The sequence below is a fragment of the Chelmon rostratus genome, chromosome 2, assembly GCF_017976325.1.
Source record: "Chelmon rostratus isolate fCheRos1 chromosome 2, fCheRos1.pri, whole genome shotgun sequence".
Classification (NCBI taxonomy): domain Eukaryota; kingdom Metazoa; phylum Chordata; class Actinopteri; order Chaetodontiformes; family Chaetodontidae; genus Chelmon; species Chelmon rostratus.
This window is the reverse complement of record NC_055659.1, coordinates 17,978,422-18,002,161: the sequence shown is the minus strand read 5'-3', so window position 1 is coordinate 18,002,161 and position 23,740 is coordinate 17,978,422. Positions and strand designations below refer to the sequence as shown.

General features: G+C 40.6%; 2 protein-coding genes across 7 annotated transcripts in view; both read right to left on the bottom strand.

Annotated features, from left to right (window-relative positions):
* The window catches only part of dip2bb (disco-interacting protein 2 homolog Bb), a 47,395-nt gene extending 33,191 nt beyond the window's left edge, over positions 1 to 14,204 (bottom strand). For both annotated transcript variants that reach the window (XM_041954603.1, XM_041954612.1), the window contains exon 1: positions 13,996 to 14,204. In XM_041954603.1, coding sequence (XP_041810537.1) covers positions 13,996 to 14,080 — 85 coding nt within the window. In that variant the 5' untranslated portion in view covers positions 14,081 to 14,204. The remainder of the gene's footprint in view (positions 1 to 13,995) is intronic.
* Positions 14,205 to 16,242: 2,038 nt separating this feature from the next.
* On the bottom strand, positions 16,243 to 23,513 carry atf7b (activating transcription factor 7b). 5 transcript variants are annotated; one of them, XM_041951014.1, is made up of 12 exons: positions 23,420 to 23,513; positions 22,248 to 22,309; positions 21,724 to 21,820; positions 21,460 to 21,605; positions 21,206 to 21,343; positions 20,884 to 21,041; positions 20,042 to 20,138; positions 19,783 to 19,902; positions 19,488 to 19,628; positions 18,522 to 18,710; positions 18,283 to 18,388; positions 16,243 to 18,134 (listed from the first exon to the last, which is right to left on the bottom strand). In XM_041951014.1, the coding sequence occupies exons 2-12, from the start codon at positions 22,293 to 22,295 to the stop codon at positions 17,899 to 17,901; spliced, it is 1,476 nt and encodes a 491-aa protein (XP_041806948.1). In that variant the 5' UTR covers positions 22,296 to 22,309; positions 23,420 to 23,513; the 3' UTR covers positions 16,243 to 17,898. The 5 variants fall into 5 exon arrangements, with proteins under 5 accessions (XP_041806948.1, XP_041806924.1, XP_041806933.1 ...); XM_041950990.1 differs by lacking the exon at positions 23,420 to 23,513 and having other exon boundaries at positions 21,218 to 21,343; XM_041950999.1 differs by lacking the exon at positions 23,420 to 23,513 and having other exon boundaries at positions 21,478 to 21,605.
* Between the last annotated feature and the right edge of the window lie 227 nt (positions 23,514 to 23,740).

The following is a 23,740-nucleotide window of genomic DNA, read 5'->3' as shown; positions in this document are numbered from 1 at the left end:
TAACTATATACAGTACAGATGTGTTTGAAATCATTCAACTTCCATCTTATTTTTAGTAGTTTTGGCCATCATTTCAATCAATTCTGATAAAACTGTACTCTGTTCTCAATTTGCTGTGAACACTGCAACATTCGCTTCAACAGTCTGATAAGGCGGGAAACTAAAGCGCTCAATCTCATTTTTCCTACTAACAGTGATGAGGAGTCTTTAAAGTGCTCAGAAAAATTTGAATTTTAAAAACACAACAGCTGCATGACAACTAGACAAACTCCATCTGTAGAGGAAGATGATGTGCTGATCCAAAGCTAGAGAACTACTAATGGGCCTTGTGGTGAGACTGTTGTGTCAACTGCAGTTTCCAAGGTCAAGAATGAACTTTCAATCTCAACAGTTTAGCCAGATTATGTAAACCACTTTATTTGAAGATTAAACCTAAACTGAACACGCACAATATGTCTGTAATAATATCTCATTGCACAACTACAGCACGTACAATATATGGTAAATTTTAGCCAGTGATTCGGTCTGTAAACTCTGATGGATGCCTTTTATTTCATCTTCCAAATAACTCTGGCTAACCTTGGAGTTTATTTTTTTAAACCTGTATGACTGTTTTACCAATGATGTTTGTTACCCTGTCGCATCTCTTTTCAGCAATGTTGTTTTTCTAGACCTTGGAAATAAGTCAGTGAGTAGAATTTCATTGTTACTCATAGGAATGATGGTCAGAACAACAAAAATAAGACCCACATTGTAATAAACCAGAATTATCCTTAAATATGAAGATGGATATTCAATATATCACCAGATGGCAAATACATGCCTTCAAAATAATCAAACCTGTGTCCAACGCAATGAACTGCTGGGTTGTTTTTTTTTTTATCTTTTATTACAGTGTGCTTGAGATCATTACTATGGGCAACAGGAATTGTAAAATGATAATAAGATATGATCATATCAAAGCAATACATAGATCAAACTCTACATTTAAGCACTGATTGATCATCTAAGCGTTGAATATAACACCTTCACCTCTATCAGTTCTTCAGCAACAACAACCCAGTATTATTTCAGCAAGTTGCACATCTACTCAGTTAAACCACCAGACTGCTGACACACTACAGAGGAGGCTGACAGATATGAGAGTGCTCATTTTTGGAGGATGATGCCTGAGAGCCCACTCCAACACAATATCTACTCTGGGACTGGTGCTCTTTTTTTCCTGAAGAAAAAAGGAAGAAAAGCAAACACTTCCATAAGTAATGCATGAACGGTACAGTTGGCCTCGCTCTGTCACATGATTTATTTTTAGCTCATGTGAACAGGCAGTTTCTCTGCAGAAAGACAGAGAGAGAGAGAGAGAGGGAGAGGGAGAGGGAGAGAGAGAGAGAGAGAGAGAGAGAGAGTCAGCCATGGGGGAGGGGGCTGGCGTGGCATTAAATGAAAAAAGTAATCACTCTTCCATCTGGATAATTTAAAATTCATCTGTTTTTTAATGGTCGCATTTTCAGAGGCAGACTCCAGCAGTGGGAGCTGAAGAGTTAAACTCTTCAAAAGGCTGCATCCCATCAGTGTACTACATGTGGACAGAGCTGCATAATATCAGACAGGAAATGAAAACGCTGTGAAATTGGCAAACTGGTACATGAGAAAAATGAGAGAATCTGTTATCTGTTTTTTGTTATTCAGTGGACTTTGAGCACCATGTGCTGCACCTTATGCATGAATAGCCCCTTACCAATAAACCTTATTTCTGCTGAGAATCTGTTCTTCTTGCTCATAATTTAAACTAAGACAGCCAAAGAGATCTGTTTAAGAGGCGTAGCACAGCTTCGCTGAGGTGATGAGGGCCTCACTCGTTAACCCACTTTCTCACAGTGACCCACTCATGTCTGTCCTAATGGCGGAGGTCACAATCAAACCACTTCAGCGACAAGCATAACAGTTGAGCTTTGCATGAAGCTCTCCTCTTTCATATTATTCTGACAATTGCATTGGTGAAGAAGACTCGTGCATTCACCTCGCAGCGTACATGTTTTATTTCTCCACAATCTGGAGAGAGAAACATCAAAGCTGTGCCTTCTCTCAGTACCCGTACACTCTCACACTGGCTAGCCTCGGATTATTTGAATTGCAGCGAGACTGCTCTCTCCTTCTACCCCACAGGCACTCCGTCTGAATAGTAATTAGCTGCCGACCTCTATTCTCTTTCCCTGCTTTTTCCTCTCCCTCGTCACATCAACTCAGCTGCTTTCTCAGGATAACTGTTTAAAAACAAGTCAACACATGCTCACCCGAGATGATCCAAACATGTTCAAGTGTTACAGCAACTTAAAGCTGTTATCTGACGGAAAACTGATGATTTCAACAAGGTGCTATACTATAAAAACAATACATTAGGCTCTAAGTCAGAACCTCCAAACATATTATACCAATCCAGTTAATGTTCCTCTACTGGCATTGATTAAACACCTAAAACTCATCTCTGTTCATCAAAATTTAGAAGGCTTTCCATTAAAAAAATCTCTTCATGGCTTAAAATGGCTTAGATTTCACTTTACACCTTTGCCATTATTTAGTATGCATGGATCTATGATTATGCAAATAGTCCCCGCCTCTCCACAAACCCATCCGCTGCTCGCCAGCAGCTTGAGTGTAGATGCTCACCTTCGACTCTGCTCATCAAACTCACAAACCTTTGCTTGTTTTCTGTTTTACTAGCTACTGTACAGTACTACTAGCTACTGTAAACAAAGTTAAAAACTTGATTTCCATTGAAGCAGGTCTTTAAAATCTACACTTATGTATGTTATGTAGCTATTGCAACAGGCTAACATATTATGGTCCAGAATAAAGAATGACATATGGTCACCCCCTGTTTGGTACTGTGCCATCTTTGCATTTGTGGATATGAGTTCAAGTGTGTTATTTCCATGGGGGGAGGGGGTATTTGCCAAACCAGTCTTCCTGGTGTCTAAAGAGCTGTAGAACAAAACCCTACTGAAACCTCCCAGCCGCCTCTCTATACCAGCAGGCCAAGCCTCTAACTCAGCCAAAAGATCACCCACTCAGTGCGTCCACACTTTCACGCATGCAAGCCTGACCACAGCTACAGGACACACACCAAACCCATCATCATCAATCATTGCGTAGCATATAGGTTAGGATTGTATTCAATCGTGTTTAAATGTGGCATGGCAGTGCCTTTTTCATGTGTATACTTGCTGTCTGTGAATGACCAAAAATCTCAGCGCAGGAGCCAACAGTTAAGAGTGCATGTTGATACAGGAATGAAACTGTGTCAACAAGACACGCGCAGGTATAGATGTGACTGACATTGAGGGTGATATTCAAATGTAGATGAATGAGAACATTCAAAACCTATTAAATCTGTTTTAACCACCCTAACATCTTTGTTTTACTATTTACTATCACTATTTCCAATGAGGTGGCTTTAACATTAAAAAAATCTTTCTATATCTTAGAAATGGTTATATGTATTCTGGATCAGATTGTTTCATCTGTGAATTACAGATAAAGTGTATAAGTGTATTAGTGTATAATCGCCAAAATATAAATCATGTTTATTTTTACCTTAGAACGAGCCCTTAATATCTACAGCGGGAGAGGGTTGCTAAATTATGAATTCTTCTATGGCAAAGGGATGACCCGCCCTACTCTGCCTCTCATTGGCTAGTATTTCTTGCCTTGCTTTGGTTGGGTTGGTTATGCTTAGGCTGGAGTGATGATTGGTTAGGGTAAGAATACCAAGATAAACTAACCAACCAGAGGCAGAGTAGGATTGGTCATCCCTTCGCCATGTTGGGATTCGTACAGCCAGAATGAAGAAACCAATCACTGGCTCTACAGACAACCTTTTGCATTTTCTTTAATTTTTTAGCAGCCAATGCAAGTTCGGGTGAGGCGATGGGTATTCAGTTGGTTGCAATATGCAACGTCACCACTAGATGCCACTAAACTGTACACACTGGACCTTAAAGCACATCTTCTAAAACCCTGTTGCAGTTTAACAAGTGCTCCACTGCCTCTAAAATCATATGTATCATTATCATTGCTTCAGTCAAGACAGTTAAATGTATAAGGAACTGTGTCAATGTGACAATGTGGATAATAAAATTGAGTTTCTTTATGTCATTGAGACTTACACATAATAACCCAGTAATAAGAGTTAAATGTCCTCTACCGCCATTAAAATAAACTCATACAAACAGGAGTTTCAACAGTCTGTTCTCACAGTCAGTGTTCACTGTTTTGGTCTATTCCCTATTTTCACCATTTATGTAACAGTAATGTCATACTAAAAACAGAAAAGTGAAAGACCAGAAAAAAAAAGTGTCACCAAATGCATATAAATAAGGAACTACTTACAAAACACAGTATTCTTTCGCCATGCATTATAGTTCACAAGGAGAAGCTATACATTTAAATATAGTGACTCAGACAATAAAACTGGTAGGACAGGCATTGGTGAGTGAATGAAGTGCTTTGAAAAAGCCTAAGGCCCTAACACAAAGACACACGCACAAACTTTCTCTGCAGCTCTCAAGTGATTCCGTCCTTCTGGAATAGTAGGCAGGGTGTGGCCAACTCAGGTATCAGAGTGAATCATGTTTCACTCCACACACTCACTGAACTCAACTCTGACAGGGAGTGACGACACCACACACACGCTAACACACGCGCAGGCCCTGGAGGGCCGGTTTTAGTAATAACAGGGGTTACAAAGCAGAGGGGCAAAGAAGTGCAGGGGGTTAACTGAAAAGAAGAAGTGACTCAGCCAGTGGCTCCCTTCCACATCTTTTTCTTCTCACTGTTCACAGCAGACAGAGTGAAAGAGGAGGGCGTGGCCGGCACACCTGACAAACTACACCTCACACACACACTTAAAGGTGAGTGAATATAGCAACATGCTACATAACTCCTAGTAATATATGTACATAATGTCCTCCTGTGGGATTAACACTGTGAGTATGATGTAAGCCAAGTGGTACGGATGTGTCTGATGCAAGATCCAAACCTAGTGGTTCAGTGGACATTTTTTCTGTTTGCTTTTTCCTTTGCTATCAATAAAAAATACCAAGCGCTGCTTCTACATGTGGGGAAAACGGTGTACACTACTGCCTGTAAAGTTCAAGAGACAAGATTCTTTGTCACCATCACTGAAGATGATCTGGTGACTGAGCAGATGCCGCAGTCGCATCAAGTTTATTTGTACAGTCCACTTGCACATACAACGTATCACTGTGCTCTACAGGCCCACAGTAGCAATGATTCTTGACCAGCCCAACATCTCTAGAAAGACAAAAAACACTGCAGCCCATAAGTAAAAAATATGAAGAGAAGAAATTTAAAGAGGGGATCCTTCTCCTCAAATAATTGTGGGAACTGACTGCACCAGGAACTATAGATGACATGAGGTATATAATGCAGTAGGTACAGTAGTAACATAGTAAATCCAATATAAGAAGTCCAATAATATAAGTCCAGTAAAATTATTCCAACAATAAAAAAAAGTACATTATATTAATGTCAGTTCTTGTTTCAGGTCTGCGGTGTCAGGTAGGCAGGGTGGGTCAGGTCTGTGGATGGAGGATGTGTGTTGTGGCTGCCGAGGTGAAGACAGCAGGGCCTTTGAGGGTCATGGCCCATAAAAATGGCTTTAACACAGTAGGTCCATTTCTTTAACTCATAGAGACATAACACTTCCAAGTTTATAACCATAGTTGTAGTCTACAGTACGTCTCAGGAAATTTCACCTCACAATGTGGCATCTGCAAGATACCGGAACACAGTTTAGTAAGTATATGAATCCACATAACTTCTATTTGTTTCCAAAATGAAAATTACAGCTGTGTTACGCCTGACTTCCATTATTTTCATCCTTCAGGGGCTTTTATTATAACTAAAATAAACTACCTGAGCTGAAAATACAACATGGCCACATATTTATGGGTTAATGAGGATTGCTTGGATGCCTTCACCTGCATGTTATGGATTATGGGAAACTGAGGGCTGGGGCAGTCTTTGGAATAGCAAGGCTTGTCAACAAGTTATAATGGGGTGGCATAAACCTCATGTTTCCTCTGTAATGGTTTTAACAGCTTAGCAGAGCATTCGATTGTCTACTCTATCTGTGGCTCTAACATATGGTGGATCTAATCTGGAAAGGGTTTATGGAAAATTCACAAGTAAAAGGGGGGTGGCAGGACATGGGGGCACCACACGGGCTGTGTCCATAGCAACCAGGCCTGTGTGGTGCTGCTCAAGGGAACATGAGATTTAAAATCATGGTGATGATACAGACCAACACTATGCATTAAAAAATGCATTAGTAAGCAGACAGAGATACCACATTCACAGAAGCAAGCTGTTTGTCATTGTAGCGTTGAACTTGAGAGAGAATTAATCGCCAGCAAATTGCCTGTGAGGACGCAGCTCTTTTCTCATTGTTAATTGTATATATATTATTTTTTGATTTTGGACTGTTAGTCAGATAAAATAAGCAGAAGCTGTCACCATGGACTTCAGGAACCTCTGATTAGGGCTGCAACCAACAATTATTTTTTAATCATTGATTAATCATTGATCTGAGTAACCAAATCAGAAAATAGTGGAATGCATCCCTCACAAGTTCCCAGAGTCCAAGTCTTCAAATTGTTGTGTCCAACTGGAAGCCTAATCCAAATTTACAATGGAATAAAACAGTGGAAAGTAGAAAATCCTCAAATTGGAGAAGCTTGAACCAGATAATGTTTTGGTATTTCTGCTTGATAAGATTTTAAACAAGTACCAAAATAGTTGGTGATTAATTTGTCATCAAAGTAATTATTACAGCTCTAGTTTTGATGGGAACTTTTCACTATTTTTTTTAACATTTCATAGATTTGAGCTATTTAAACATAAACAAACTGAGCTACGATAATCGTTACTTGCAACCCTTGTCCATTTACACAACCACAGACTCACAAGCCAAACACTGATGCAAGTGAGCTCTGTCTGTTGACAGAAAGTAGAAACTAACACGTAAGCTGGAAAGAAACTAAATGGCAGTGTGCTCACTGGTCTGCAGACTGCAGACTGAAGCACGTGCTGCAGGCAGCTACTTCCACTTGGCACTTTTGAATAATTCAGTGAACAGCACAGTGACCTGACCACTACTTACTCTTCTTAGTCTCTACTGTTTTTTTTTTGAGTTGTGTTACATTTAGTCAAAGCTGCAGAAGCAAGAGAACAAACAGATCAGAGGAAGGTTGATTCTAATAGCCATAAGGTTTAGTGAGGCACAACTTTAAAGCCTGAAAGAGGTTGAGAGCCCACCTGCAGTTCACTGTGGACTTGAAAGTGAGATGGTTCAGCTGCCCAGCTGACAGCGTGTGTCTGTGTGGAGGTGTGCGGTTGGGTCTCACCTAAATTATTCAGTCGTTTTTGAACACAAGGCTTAAATGCATTATGTGTTTATGTGTGTGTGGGTTCTGTGTGCATGGTGAAATTAGATACAAAGGGTGTTATATAATAAAGAAATAAAAAAAGAGAGAATCCTGTTGTTTTTGGGTGACATGGGTGGCACAAGAGTCTCTATTTTTGTGGTGTAAAACCAAGTCTGTGCCCTGAAGCGCTGGCTGGAGATCAGAGTACAGCTCCTCTGCAACAGTTAATAAGCTTTTAAATAGATAGGCTAGATCAGCTTCCTTCCTGTCACTGTCATTGCTGAGTGTACACACACACACAAGCACAAATAATTGCAAGAGTAAGCACAGCGACACATAAGTGCGCACACACGGACAGTGTTTTCCAGCTCACCAGCCCTGAAGCATAAATGTGGTGATTTTTTGCATTTTCCTTTTTACCAACAAATCCCATAAAAAGACCAACACCAGCAATGAACTAATCATACTCACAAGTATTGTTTGTATATTCAAACATCAGTGAGCCACATCGTGTCGCTGGGTGACATGTTTCTTCGTTACGACATGGCCACTGTAGTTCATTATCCACTTGGGCCACAACTGATAATTATTTTGCTGTAAAATCTCAGAGGATAGTGAAAAATACAAATTCAATTTTCAAGGGTTTTCGAGTCAAGAACTAAAACATATTCAGTTAACATCATAAACGGCAATGAAAAGCATCAACTCCTCAACTTAAGAAGCTGAATCCTGCAGATTTTTGATATTGTTGGTTATAAAAATGACTGATTTGATGACAATATATCATTTATCAACATATACCATCCAGGTGCCATAAATATTCACTGGTGCACAAATTGCATATTAATCCGTGGCTGAAAATAGACCCCAGCAAATGCACTATTTACTCCTCTTTGAGTAATGTTTGCTAGAAACTAAAGTGCCCAGCTGTTTCAGGAAATTAAAAAATTTGTGAACCATTTTTAACATAGAAGTCTTAGGAATGAATGGGTGTAGTGCTGCAGACAAGGTAGTGAAGCTGAAAGACAGATTAATGCATTGGTGGTTTTGGTCTTTTCATGAAATTGTTTTCAATAGGCAAAGCACTGATTGAAAGGCAACCTTATCCTTCAAGGATGCATAAACTACAATAATGCAGGAGTAATTCAGCAGCAGGAAAACTAAAATAATACAGCAGTAAGGGGAAACAAGCAGTGGTGGTGTCAGGGTGGGTGGGTGGGAGAGAGAGAGAGAGAGAGAGAGAGATCCCCAGCAGCGGTCCTGGCCCAGTGTGACTCACAGGCTAAATGAGCCAGGCGTGTTGCCCCCTGATGCTCTGTGACCTAGATTGAGAGACGCAGGCAGGACCATAATCTCTCATTCCTCTCCCTCTCTCTCAGTATGGAACAGGCTGTCGAGATGAAAACCTGCCTCTCCTCCGCAGCATCGCAGACAGGCAGTGGGATGGACACTAGTCTCTAGAAAATTCACACATCCACTTATCTGCCCGGACAGTTGCAGCAGGGAGCTAGACAGCAATCAAATTAAGGAATACAGAGACTCTACATTCTGTGCCAAACTGTCTGCTTTACTGGACATGTGATACATTTATAGTCACACACAAGTACACAATGGCATTGTGCAGATGGGATGCATCACAGGATATGAGTGGGATTGTGATGAAATGCATCGATGCTAGTGCTGACGTGACATCTTAGTTTCATGTTTTTAGCCATGCTTGCAGTATGGCTCTAGGGATAGCAATGACGGTCTGTTGCTCGGTCTGTCTGCTGACTACTGTTGGATGGACTGCCTTGAAAATTGGTATAGACACTCAGACTCCCCTCAAGATGAAATGTAATAATTTTGTTAAGCCCTCTGAATTGCTCTCTAGCGCCACCATCAGATCAAGATGTAAAATATAAATGTAATGATGTAAATATCTGCTAAATTAATTCTCATCCATACTTTGTGTGTTTGTGCTAATTTGCTAATGTTAGCATGCTAATACACTAAACTATGACTTAGTACAGTCTCACAGAGCTACTAGCATGGCTGTAAACACAGCTGTGTTCCAGTACCCATACTCAATATTATTTAGTATGCCAAGAAAAGATTTAGTATGTCCCAATAGGTAGCTCAATATGCCAAATGCAGTACAGCAAAAATACAGCATGCAAGCCAGCTTACCTTTCTGGCTCTTCTGACCCACCATCCTCTATGCAGGGGAAGATACGTGACTGACTGAGTCGCTGAGAGCAGTCTTGCCAACAATTCTAAACTGTATATTAATTCTTTTCACTTTTTACTTCAGTATGTACTCAAAGCTAAAAGAAAAAGCATGGGATTTGGAACACAGCCTTTGTATTAGTAGAGATTCAGACCGAAAACAGCAGTGTCGTAAAGCGGCACTGGGGACTGCCTTGGTAAAATATTATCATAACCACGTGCAATTTTTGCTTGAATCCCTGTGCAATTATTTTTCAATGTTTGTAAAATGTGCATATACATACTTATTTCATATTTTGTATTTTTTACTTTCCATTGCCTTTGCTATTTGCTATTTTTATTGATGCTGCTCTAACACCAAATTTCCCCAGCTGGGGATTAATAAAGTTGATCTTATCTTATCTTATCTTATCTTATCTTATCCAGGAAGACTGGTTGGAATAACGCATCATGTTTAAAAGCCTTATCAAACACCAAAACACTGCACAATGGTTTGTAATACTCACAGACAGCAAGGTGCTTTTTTCCATTCAACGAAAGAAGTCAAATTTCTCAAACATTAAATGCTGTCTGAACACAGACGGCCATAAAATAACTTAACCAGAATAAAATACAATCTAAATTTGGCAAGAGTATCAGTAAAATCAGTTCATATCTGATAAAAGAAAACGCAAACAAGACTATGAATCTGACCCTGATGCCAGCTCTTGGTACTTGACAGTTTTTGATTCTCTGTGTGACAGACACATTTCTGAGACTGATGCCATGCATTGCCTGTCCTCTTGTGTGAACATCATCCACACAAGCAAAACATCTCTGGTCACTCACATACACAATATAAACACAGGAGCTGCAGACATTACGATGACCACACGCTCACAAGCTGAGCAGCTTAAACAGTTGTGGTTCAGTGCTCTAAATTCCAGTCCGGCTCAATCACCAAGACTTTGATCCCCTCAATGGCTTTCTTTGTGTCCTTACAGTCACAGAGGTTAAAGTAGGTGGAGTTGCTCTCTTTCTCTCACTCACATACGCACACAAATCCAGACACATACATGCGCACACACACTCTATGCGGCCCACAACTATTGCTGTGAAAAAAGTGCTGATGCATATTTTCTTCTGTTTGTTGCTAGGGGAGTTGCATGTATCAGGACAACAATGGGGCGATTGTTGCCATGTAAAAGATATCCATGAGAACATTTAAGACCCGTTGGGCAGCCAGCTGCTGCTCGCGCTCTGCACGCTGAGTGCCTTGAGCAGACGGCGAAGGCACTCCATCGTACTCGATAATGTTAATACAGGAGCGGGGCATCTGGACAGCACAGAGAGTTTTTATCAGCGAGAGAGTACTCTCTGGACTAAAGTTACAGATGACAGAGCCATCATCCCAGGTCCCCAGCAGAGGCTCAGTCACTCTGGGGGTGTTCCCTTACCACTCACTCACACTTTAGCATTAAAACACTAGAACCGTCACAGGTGGCTCTGACCGTACTCAAAGACTGCTGATTGTTCTGCCAATAGACCAGTTTGGCTGCTCCAGTCAGGTCTTTTGACCAGAGCAAGGTAGCAGCTGTTTCCAAGCTGTCGCACAGCAGAACACTGAAAAATGTTAATAGATGAAGAGGGGAGACATGACTTCAACTCAACCCTGACTTGAGTCAATTATATAACCTTGAGACCTGATAGAGATATACAGAGAGAAATACTTGAGGCTTGACAAGAGCTTTCTCTTTTACTTTAACTTTGCAAAAACTACCAGCAGTGTTGAAACAATTAGTTGGTCAACAGGAAAATAGTCATCAATGAATTTAACAATCAAGTAAGTTTACAATATATCATTGGAAACTGAACATCTTTTTATTTCAGACAGTTTGTTGGACAAAACAAGCAATGTGACAGACATGACCATTGGGTATTTGAACTTGTGGTGGACATTTCTTATTATGTTCATCCGAAATAATCGTCAGATTAATTGATTTTTTGCAGCTCTAATATCTGGTAAATTACCTTTGTAGTGTGAACTTAATAAGGTAAACCCTGATATTAGTTTTCAGTCTTATAAAATAAATAAATTACAACTGACAGGGTGTATCTAGCTGTTTTATTCCAGATAATAATTGGCTCCAGAATGTATATAATTCTGGCCAGGTCTGTTATTCTACATTTTCACAATCAAAGGCTCACTGTTAGCACTCTATAGCACTTAAATCAGGGGACTATCAAACCACAGTGCTAAAATAATCAACACAACAGGTTAATCTGTTACCGGACTTGACAACAACTATTTTCATCATCAAACATACTTGCTATTATGGAAATAGTTTTGGAATTGTTTAAGTAATTCATTAAGCATTAAAGTAAAACATTTGATATTTTGACTTTGTCAAAAACGTGAGAATTTGAACCAACAGTTCAAATTCATCCAACAACGGTTGGACAAAACAAGCCATTTGAAGACATGACCTTCAACCGATTTTCAAACACAATTGATTGACTGTATAACTATATATATATATATATATAGATAGATAGATAGATAGATAGATAGATAGATAGATAGATAGATAGATAGATAGATATGGTAATATAGTATAGTAAAGTAACTTCTCTTTGTATTCTGCCAGGTTAATTTTATTAAGATAATAATATTCAACTGACAAGCTGCATCCACTTGTTTTATTCCAGGTAGATAAAACTTTATTAAGTTTTGATATTTTCACTCAAGACTTGATTTGACTTGCATCTCAACAGCTGACTCAGGAAAGCTGACTGAAGCCATTTCAAAATCAAAAGCTCACTATTAGGGTTCTATGGCACTTACATTAAGAACAGTTAAAGCCTAACATAACAAGGGCCTTGTAATCACACCACAGTGCTCAAACAACAATCCACACCAGGTTGATTAATCTGTTACTATACCTGTCTAACATGCCTGTCTAACAAGCTAGTAAAGTGTTACAGGATAAATATTGCTGCTACTAATTTACAATTACTGTATTCCAGAGTATAGTATACACTTGAATACACAGTGATTTTCCATCATCCACTGCTTCTCACCCATGTTAAGTGAGTTGAACACAGAGCGAACATCCCAGCCTCCAAATATCCAGCCTCATTATCACACAGTTAATTGGTGTGTATTATTAACCAGAACACACAACTCAACAGCAGCTCAGGTCAAAGCGCAGCACAGCCACACTCTGTGACACCCTGTGAATTTGACCAAACTGAAAAAAATCATTGAGATCCATGATCAGTTGTGCAATAAAGACTATCAGCTAGTTTGTCTACTCAAATCTTCAAACGCATGTGAGATTTGTTGCCTTTCATGAATGAGAGAAAACTATTCTTGACACTGACTCTGTTACTATTACTGAAATGAGTAAAGCAGGCTGAACAAGTGCACAGTGATGATGCTTTTCTCATGTGACGTGAAGTTTCACCTGACCCTATGTGGGCAGGACAGTCTCAGGCGTGCTCGTCTGTGGCGCAAGAGGGACGGAGGCATCATTAGTGGCCCATGCATCCCCCTGCTTAGTTCTCCATGTGAAACATAACATTACTCATCCACCCCCGGGCACCTGAGAGCTGCACAGCACCAATCAAGCTGCTGCACTGTGATTCACAGTGTGAGGAGGAGACTTGCATAACAGCCAGCACCATATTCCCATTTCCCACAGTCATTCTTATAAAACAAACAACCTTCTTAAATCTGCTGCAGTTTCAGGGTTCAGGCTTTGAGAACAGCAGCACAGCTGAGGGTTGGAAGGGCCACAGCATCATTTAATGTCCGCTGATGTCTGAGGCTGTACACACACACACAAACACACACACACACACACACACACACACACACACACACACACACACAGCCTCCGGGATGTCAAACTTGACCCATTTTCCTCTACAGAAGTATATATGCTTATATATCTGTGATGATGAGCAATGTGTGACATGTACGCGGACAGATAACGTGGATCAAAACAAGAAAATGGAGGAAAAATAGAGTAAAACATGCTATATCATTAACAAAAACAGACATTTCTTCATAGCATGTGTCGCAATCTATGTAAATGAATGCCTCTGTGTACAATACAAGCAACAATGATACTTGATGGAGAGACGACTGCTTGAAAAGGAGGTCAATGTGTTTTTATCATTTGTTGTAGTCGTGCCCAGATACACTGCAGCAGCCCTGAGTCTCACCCAGCTGACACAACGCGCTCCGTTTGTAGCTCGTGCCACATAAACACGCTCAGGAGCAACGCTAAACTTGGCGTTCGCGTTCATCACCGTCGCAGCTCTAACTATTAAAGCCTCTGTATGGAAAGCTTACCTTCGGATAGCTCCAGATCCAACTCCGCCAGCTGGTCCCTGACCTCTTTAGGCAGAGCCGACAGATCCACGCCGCGGTCGGCCATCGTCGGGAGCACAGCAGCCTGCGGGATGTTTGCGATATCTCGGATGACAGCGGGTACAGTCCAGCATGAAGCTAAGAAATAAAATCAAGATGTAGCAGTGGTGGTGTTTACTCCATCTTCGCGACTCCCCGACACCGCCATGACTGTGGGAGATGGGAACAACTCGCCAGAGGAGTCTGTCAGTCACATGACCGGGGCTGACGGTAATTGCTGTGACAGGATAGTGGGATACAGCAGACTCCCTACTCCCTCTGCCGTCCTGTTCTCACAGCTGAGCGGAGAAACAGCGTTCCTCTGGACCCAACTCACCTGCCGCCCGCTCCAGGTGGGAACGAGCAGCGTGGAGGAAGTACAAAGAGTCTAAGAACAAAACACAAAGTCAAGTAAAAATCCTGAATTCAAAACGTTATTTAAGTAAAAGTAGAACAATATTATCAGTAAAATGTATTTACATTATCAAAAATACAAATACTCAGTGGCTCCTCTCACAGTGTTATATTATAGAATACTGTTCTGTTTTTATTACTAACGAGTACATGTACGAGCCTTTTACAGTTAGGAGTTTGTCCATGCAGATGAAGTTAGCTAACACACATGTAGGACAGTGAAATGTACAATATCTCCACCTGAAATGTTATGTATAAAGTAACGGAAAATGGAAATTCTCGAGAAAAGTAAGAGTATGTCAGATTTGTATATAGCTGCAGTAGCTGAGAAAACGTAGTTAATTACTTTCCGCCAGTAGAAACTAGCTACGGTTTGTGTCTCTTGTATATTAAAAGTTAGCCTGGACTCACTAAGCATTTCCAGATAAATAATTAGCCTACCCTGTGATCTCTAAAAACTCCTTAAGGTCGTTTATAACAACTATTGCTACTGTTCTGGACGTATTTTCAGTATCCTCAAAGAACCAGTTGGGTGAAAATATGTCTCTGCTGCGCGATAAGATTTCTAACCCATTTTTCACCTGGGCTAATGTTACCTAGCCAACCAAAGATGGCGGCCGGAAATAAGTTATGTTTAAAATTATTGTATTAAATATTATAATTCTATTATGATCAGTTACATGAATCTATATTGGTGTTTAGGTACATCGTTGGATATTTGTTATTTAATGTGTTCATATTTTCAGGACTCAGGTTAAATATCTATATATATAATATAGATAGATAGATAGATAGATAGATAGATAGAATTTTGTTTAATAACTGAATTTTTGACCACAAGTAAGCAGTGAAAACCAGTTGTAAACAGCTATGTCAGCTTTTCAGTTAAATATAGTGATAAATATACAATATTTATCACTATATATTATATATAATAAATATATAATAATGTCGTGTTTATTTACACATCCAGCAGAACAGCATTTGCAATTATTTACAGGTGTGTTTCTGGCCATATTCATGCTTTTTTGTCCTCTCTATACTATTCAGTAACTCCTAAAAGAAATATCTGGCTCTCTAAAAGCTCTACTATGTTTACCGGATAATCACTAACTCTTTTTGCTGGTTGGTGTGGGAAGTTTTGTGTATGTTGGATTTTTAGAGATATTTTTTTACTGAAAACATCTGCCTGCCAGCAGTGAGACTGAACCAAAATCATAAAGTTGTGTGGAACAAAACAATGAGCTGAAAGTCACTAAAACGCATCACAGAGCTGAAGGGAACGGCAGAGTTACTAATAATTCTTGGAATTCATCACTGTTGTTACACACAAGCAATCATATGATCCATTTTTGATCTATAAATATTGATTATGACAGCCTACAGGATTTTGGACATACATTATAGAATCCCCAGTCACTGGGGATGCACAAGCCAGAACATGCACAATAGCCACTCCCAAGCCCAGATCAATGGATAGAGCTGAGTCAGAAAGGCCTCTGGTGTAAAAGGCCTATACCAAATCAAATGTGGATAATAAAATCAGATTTCCATGCTGAATTAGGTCCTACTTTGCCAAGGAGATGGAAATATGATCACCTGTCGCGACCCCTAATGGGAATCAGCCAATAGAAAAAAGATTCACAACAATCTTCTGGGTTTTTCAAAGATCACTGGCTATTTTTTTGGGATAATGGATACTTAGCTCTGTGACTCAATTGTAACAGTAATACATGAGAGGCAATGCAGATGAGCTTTTCTTTTTCATTAATTTATTTTATTATTTGCCCGAGACAACTTATTCATTAGTTGAGACTATACACAAGTAATTTTTCCCATCTTGAGGCCTGAGTATTCGACAAACTCACTCCATACAGAAATCTTCGAGACATTTTTTTTCGCGTGGTTCAACCTCTGTTAAACATGTAAAAGACATCTATCCTCTTAAACAAAATAAAGGGACATACTATCACACAATGGAAAAAGCCTAACATTTCCATAGAGAAAAATAAACATCTTAAAACAATGACGTTATAAAAAAAGAGTGACAAGGGAAAAAACCAACATGATAGTCTTGGAAGTACAATGCGGTACAAAATAATTTGCATTTTAAAACTTAAATTTCAAAAGAAGCACCTTGCACAAGTCTGAACTCTACTTCATGATAAAAGACTAGGACAACTGTAATTCTCGACAGATGTACACTAATCACCAATCTCATTCATTCAAGAATACTCATCTTCACATTTTCTCTTGACACCTCATAACTGTAGCTTTCAACTGAAATAGACCAAACCCCTCTCAGTGGCTGGACTATACATGTCAGCTAAACGCATGAACATTGATATTCAATAGAAAAATATATTGCACTACTCTTTCCTCAACTTAAATGGCAGGGTAAATTATTAAAATTAAGTCTGATTATCATTTAAAGGCCGTCTAAAGCTAACCATTTCAAGTGTGTTACATTAGGGTTGAGGATGGAATCCTTACATAACAAGGACAATTTATGCATCAATAATTTCATGTTATAAAATAGAAGAAAAGCAAAACAAACAGTGATAGTACGATGAAGCACAAACGAACAGTGGTATTCTTCAGCCTTGAGTAATCCATGCAGTCAATAGGATTTGATACATACACGACTAATGTAATGACATCCATTCAAATGGCTTAGAAAGGGTGGTAAAAAAGTCAGGCACACACTCACAGGGTAAACTGTGTACACATCTACAATTTGGTTTGTTATGCACCCGGCTGACTAAACCATCATGTGTATTTAAGGAGAATTAACTCAGAAAGGAAACACAGACAGAAAACCAAAGGACAGGTTGAAAAGTAAAGAAGAAGAAACTCTTTCCAGGCTGCCGTTTACTGCAATCTGCCAGCCAATCTCTCACCATGTTTTCAATGCATCAGCAAAATGTGATGTCAATGACCAGTATCAGGCATAAAATTCTTTTCCTACAAATTAAAAATACAAGAAAAAATGTCAGCCTGGAAAGCAACCAACCTTATCACGGCCAGTGTGTGGGGACAAAGTTGGACTGAAGCTGCATTTTTAAGTGAAATGAAAATAAATGATACATGATTTGGACATTTTCATTCATTTTTTTCACCCCAATCTAAAATCTGTTACAACTGTCATAAATGAACAAGAAATGACCCCAAACCCAGCAGAGTGAGTGTCCGACATGTTATTCATATTTACATACAGAGAGCGATGAAGCTTCTCTGAACAGGGAGCCTGCTGACTGGAGGGTTGATGGAGGCACTGCGCCGTGTCTTTGTGTGATTATCATTGGCTGTGAGGGGAGGAGAGTATCTTAGTCTGGGGTGGGGATAGAGGGCAGGTCCCTCTTTTCAAACGCTTTGCACCAGTCCGGCCTCCAAATGCCACTCGAGTTTATACTGGCTACCCACGTCAGCACATCATCTTGGGGCTGACTGTGACTGCGTCGCCATGACAATCCCTCCCGGCTGGCCCGACCCCATGCCGGCCAAGACTGACATAGCCACCGCCTCTGCAGCGCGGACGCTAAGCCCGTTGATGGTGGCCCCTGGACTGGAGGCCGAGGCGGGGGGTGACGGCCCGTGCTGGATTACTGCCGCCGGGGAGCCGATGGCTTCAGTTGAAGTATCCCTAGAGGTTTCCTCTCCTCCTGCAGCTAGAGACAGAGACAGACACATTCACCCTTAGAGAGGTGAGCGGGCAAAAAGAATACATTAGATGGATGAAATGATAGATGGATCCTGACAACAGAAGTGATACAGAGCAGGAAGCTCGTTGGTCAGTTCTTGACCATAAATGGTTACCTAAGAAAGCTGCCTTTTTCTGCATAACGGTGACAGGGCAGTCTTTGTGGGCCAGGAGGAGCTGCTTCAGCTGCGCCACCTCATTCCTCAGTAGAGTTACTTCATTCTATTGGCAACACAAAACACACACAAATCATTTCCAACATGCCTCGTCTTGTCATATTTTCAAAGAGACCCATCTGTGAGCACGTCTGAGTTCCTGATACAACTCTGGAGTGACAGGGAAATGGAAAACTCACTGTCAGGGAGGCATTCATGTTTGCGAGATCATCAGCCTTCTTCTCCAGAGAGTTGACCCACAGCTTTCGTTTTTGCCTGCAGCGGGAGGCAGCGGCGCGATTTCTCTCCAGAAAACGCTGCCTCCTCTCGTCAGGGTCCATCTCTGTAGCCCGCCGCCGCCGGCCTCCTGTTGGCTGAGCAGGGGACACCTGGGGAGTGAGGAGGAGGAAGGCAGTGAATACTTTTAGGCTACATGCATGCCCTGAGTGCATGTCCATGCTGAATTACAGAAAAATCTGGTCACAAAGATGATTTGAAATCAGCTTTTCCTAAAAATGAATAAACGTCACATAATAAGTGTTTCAGTGTATATTTGTGTTGGCTCAGAAACAGTGTTGCACAAAGGGGCACACATGAACACCTTTGCTGGTGGTACCATTAACACTTTTGTGTGTGAAATCTATGCTTGAAACAAAGACCAATGAAAAACTCAAGTACCGTATTTTCCGGACTATAAGGCACACCTAAAAGCCTTTAATTTTCTCAAAAACCGACAGTGCGCCTTATAATCTGATCCGCCTTTTATATGGATCAATATTGGTTAATTATGGCTATCGAAGTCAGGGGGCGTGGCCAAAGTAACAGCGGTAAAAGTGTGAAGGGCGTTCCGCTCTCTGTGTGCCGTCATCCTTTTACTGGCGCGTGCAGTCAGCTGTCAACCTGAATAATAAAATGACTATTTCACTGAACAATGAAAAAATATGAATATATGCTAAATAACAGGCCAATTAAAATATTAATCAAACATGGTTAATGTGATTTCTGCTCCTGAACCTCAGCGCACAGCGTCTGCACATCAGCGCTGTGTGCCGTCCTGTGTCACTGTTCTATACATTCATGTCAATAAAAGGTTTTTCTTTACTGTAGGCTTATGTGTCTGGTTCTGGTTAGGATCTGTGTGGAGGCTTATGCAGGATGTGTGTTACCTGGGGCTGGGCAGGTGACGGTGCATCAGAGTTTTGAGATGGTTGGTGGCTTTGTTCTTGCCGCTGGGGGACAGCAGGGATGGATCCTGCAGCCCCATCTTGTGCTGCTGTGCCCTGATGAGTTAGAGCTGCTTTCAGCCGCTACGAAGACACACAGACAACCCTCAATGTAGGTCATATAATGTTAAGCTCACATATCATACAACACATTTAGAGTGTAATTTTTTTTTAAACAAATGTAACAAAAAAAAAAGTTTATTTAAATGAACACATTGTTTTGCACTGATGATCTCACCATCTTGGTCTCAGAGTGCAGACTATACCCAGACGGGGAGGATGACCCACTGCTGGCCCCGCCAACTGGAGGCCCTGGAATCCCAGGGATGTTAGGCACTGAGTTAACTGGCCTCGCAAGCTCCACATCGTAATAAATACCCACAGAAACAGAGTGACAGAACAAAGAGAGAAAGTGAGATGGTATATGGTAAATTAAAGAAATAATTTAAAAAGCATCATTGGTTACATTTATTTTCAAAGTTTTTAAAATGACTTACAGATATAACTGAGGTCATCTGCACAGGACTGGGCAGGAGAGAGACTGTCTGCCCATTGGGGAGGTGCCTCACCAGTGGATAAGAGCTTGTTGGGGAGCTGTTGATGAAAATCAGATATTTGTTAATGGCTGTTGCTCCATTCTGCTCCCATTGACAAAATACAGTATGAGAGACGGGTTAATTTAAGTAATTTATTTTGCCATTGAACACTCCCTCTCCATAAGTGCTAGCACCTAACCTCTAAAGTCCCAATGAAAGGGCAGTTACTGTAGAGCAATAATATTTGTGGACGAGGCATCAGATTTGATCACTCAAAAGGAGGCATAACTTGGCGAGTCTCTGTAGAAGTGCAGAAACAAAGAGTTGTAAAGGACTGTTAGCCTCCACCCACACCTGTCCCACCTGTGTTTGTTGATCAGGAAGTAGAGAATGGTGGAGAAATAAATAAATTATACCTCAAAAATGCTCCTTTGAAAATATTGAATTTTAACATGCACCTTCTCAAAAGTGTTTTTTTCTAACATGATTGACACATACTGACAGATAACAGAACAACTGACACAGGGACAAAGGATTAGAAGTTAGAAAATGTATTTTCAAAGTGGCTGAGTGCAAGTTGCTATGAACGACCTTGTGTTTCTTGAATATGCTCTCTTGCTATAACACAGTTACTGGTTTACGGTGAGCAATAGTTACTGAGTTAGTTGCTTGGCAGTTGCTGAGGTGAATTCATTTTTTGAACATTTTCCCAGGCAATACTTCAATTTTATGATGTTTTGTAAATACCACTCTAGGCCTACAAATATCAAGAGATGCAAACAAAGGAAAACACTGTTGTTTACCCAAGCTGTCTGTTGGAAGGTGGAGCTTGTGTGATGACAGATGTTGGAGATGGCAGAGTCGGGTGAAGTGGGTCATTACTCAGGTGAAGAGGAAGAGAACCTGGACGCACAATGGTTGGAGTGGGGGCAGAGTTTGCCACAGGCTTTGTGAGAACATCCTGTTGACAAATTGAACAATATAATTTATTTTCTATTCATGACTGTATTTTGCTTGCATTAACAGGAAACTAGTTGTTGATGTCCACATGGCATCAGCCTTAAGAGCAAATCTGTAAAACAGCTTGCTGACCACACAAAAGCAGTTTGTGGCAATGCATTGTACCTTGCCTCTCACCCTTGAGTCTCTACTGTCATCTGACATGCTGGAAGAGGAATCTGGACTTCCGGGAGAAGAAGAATCAACTTGTAAAGGACCCTCATTCTCATTTTTCACTTCAGATGGTGTTTGTAAAGGTGCAGCCTGAGAACAGAGAAGGTGAATATAGCATTTTGGATTATCTAAAATGATCGCACAGTAATAATTTTTATCTGACAACCCGAGGAAAATAACAAGTGTGCCACAAGTTCAACACATACATTCATCCACTTTCTCACCGGGTGTTTTGTCCTTTGCTCGTCTTCATGTGCTTTACAAAACTCTTGTTCAAAGGAGCTGGCCAGTTCATTGAATAGCCCAACCTCCTCACAGTTCTTCAGAAAACGTGTGGGTGTTGGGGTCTGGTCTGGAATAAATAAACAAATGTTTGGTTTTCTTGGTTACAGTAGTCGAGGAGGTTGCAGGAAAGAAATATCTCCTTCCCAACATACATCACAATACTTAAGTCAATGTCATGTGATTACCTGCGATGATCACAGAGTCTGTTCTGGCAGGACCAAACTTTAATGTCATTTCATGCTTGTGTTTGTGGACTGACAGGTGGTCTTCATTTGTGAATCTCTGCAAAAAGCAACACAACAGATAAGAAAAATACATTAGTTTAGTGTTGAAGTAAAGAATATAAAGTGTGGCATCAGTGTGTCTAATGTGCTGCTGACAAATGACAATGAATTAATCAAATTAATTTCATTATAGATGATGTGAGATGAATAATAGACCTAAGGTCTGTGTAGGTGTCAGCAGAGAGGTAGGGTGTTTATGTTTCAACATTGTCTAACTATTTTGCCATTTGTACAGTACTGTAACAGTAAAGTTGCTGTAAATTTAAATTTAGATGTAAGGTAAAATGCAGTGAGCCCATGTAATAATGAGAAAGAGGCGAGGATTTGTTTCAAATTACTGAGCTGGATGATCAGAGATGACAAAAAAGGCGATAAGAGAATGTTATGTAAAAATGCATATGAATTAATGCATTGAGAAATCATACCTGCCCACATCCAGGGGCAGTGCATACAAAAGGTCGATCATCCCCCATCTCGGACAAATGTTCTGCAAAAGAGAGCAAAAACAGAGCAACATGTTATTGGCTTTTCATTTATGCATTTGGAGGCACTCAAATAGCTGATGCTGAAATTACTAAGACACAATATTTTACTGGTAGTGGTTGAATGCTACTGAATATTTCAATGGTGTAACTTTTTAAGTGATCTATACTAGCTTTAGGCTATTGACAACGATTACCCAAAGGCAACTGGTTGACTAGAAAATATTCAAGCGTAACTGTCTCTTATTTAGGCATGTTTGATTGTGTTTAACTTGCGGCATGACATGTATGTCATGGACCTGTTGAGAAGAACGATACGGGTCTGTTTAGCGCCATTAATTGCATGCGCCCACCTGCCACCAAGAACACAGAAAAACATGGTGACACATATCCCTCTGACAATTGGTTAGGAGGCAATTACGCCGAAGATTGTCGGCCTGTTTGTAACATTTGCATCGGAGTCGGTCGAGGACTAACTGTTGGCGTTAAATGGGGACGATGAGGCGGCAGAGCCATAGCAAGCTACCATGCAACGTACTATACGATGTCATCAAGGCATTGGTGCTAGCTGGCTATCGCTGTCGAGGTCGTTCGGCTAAGAAGCTAGCTAGGTGGCTTAGGTTACGGGCTGTGGATACGTTAACCTAAACCTAAACAGCCAATTCTTTGGCTAACTCTGACTTTATGAGAGATGGGCCTTAAGCTAACATAACCTTATCGCTAACCAAGCAAAAACGTTATGTTTCCGAAACCTGACAGCCCTGTCATTATAACAAACGTGGAGGCAAACATCATGAAAACTAATTACAGGTAACAGACGCTAAGATACGCCTCACAAAGTGAACATTTAAGTGTAGCTACCAGTCATAACATAGCTAGCTAAGCTAATGCTAACTGCTTCGAAGCTTCGTTTAGCTTACCTTGTGAGTTCACACTAATAGATCCGCAAGTTCTAGCCAACGTCTACGTTAGCACGCTAATGCTAAACATAGCTGTGCTCATAAACTAAGCTACAGCCGAATGGAAACATCACATGCTTCAGAAACACTGACTGGCTGTATTTCGCCAAAACATCAGATTTCACGCTAGATGATGCGAAATGTGACTAAACTCACCCGATGTTTAAAGAGCGTCTTCACTCCCCCCTCCCTGCTCCGGACAGTGCTGCTGTGCTGCTGCCTGGCCGTTGTTGACACTCTGACACTTCCATTTGCAAAACACCGCGAGAGCTTGAACGTAGCACAGTATTACATAAGAGGATTGACATCGGGCAAAAAACGTAAACGCGATGTCCAATGCAATTATATTAAACAGATTTTTTTTAATATCCTCTTATTTTTGCGCTATGCCACCTTTACTTTATATCTATATACATTGTATTCCGTTGTCAGTGTCACGCATCAATGAAATGTCCTGAATGCACTCACTGAAAATTC

What these genes read in the sequence shown, in the direction of transcription:
- atf7b (XM_041951014.1), bottom strand. Translation starts at nt 22,295, where the DNA reads ATGGGGGATGATCGACCTTTTGTATGCACTGCCCCTGGATGTGGGCAG. An exon ending in ACTCAAGGGTGAGAGGCAAG is followed by an intron (nt 21,042 to 21,205) that starts GTACAATGCATT and finishes ATTTGTCAACAG; the next exon opens with GATGTTCTCACAAAGCCTGT. An exon ending in TGCACTCTGAGACCAAGATG is followed by an intron (nt 19,629 to 19,782) that starts GTGAGATCATCA and finishes GTGTCTTCGTAG; the next exon opens with CGGCTGAAAGCAGCTCTAAC.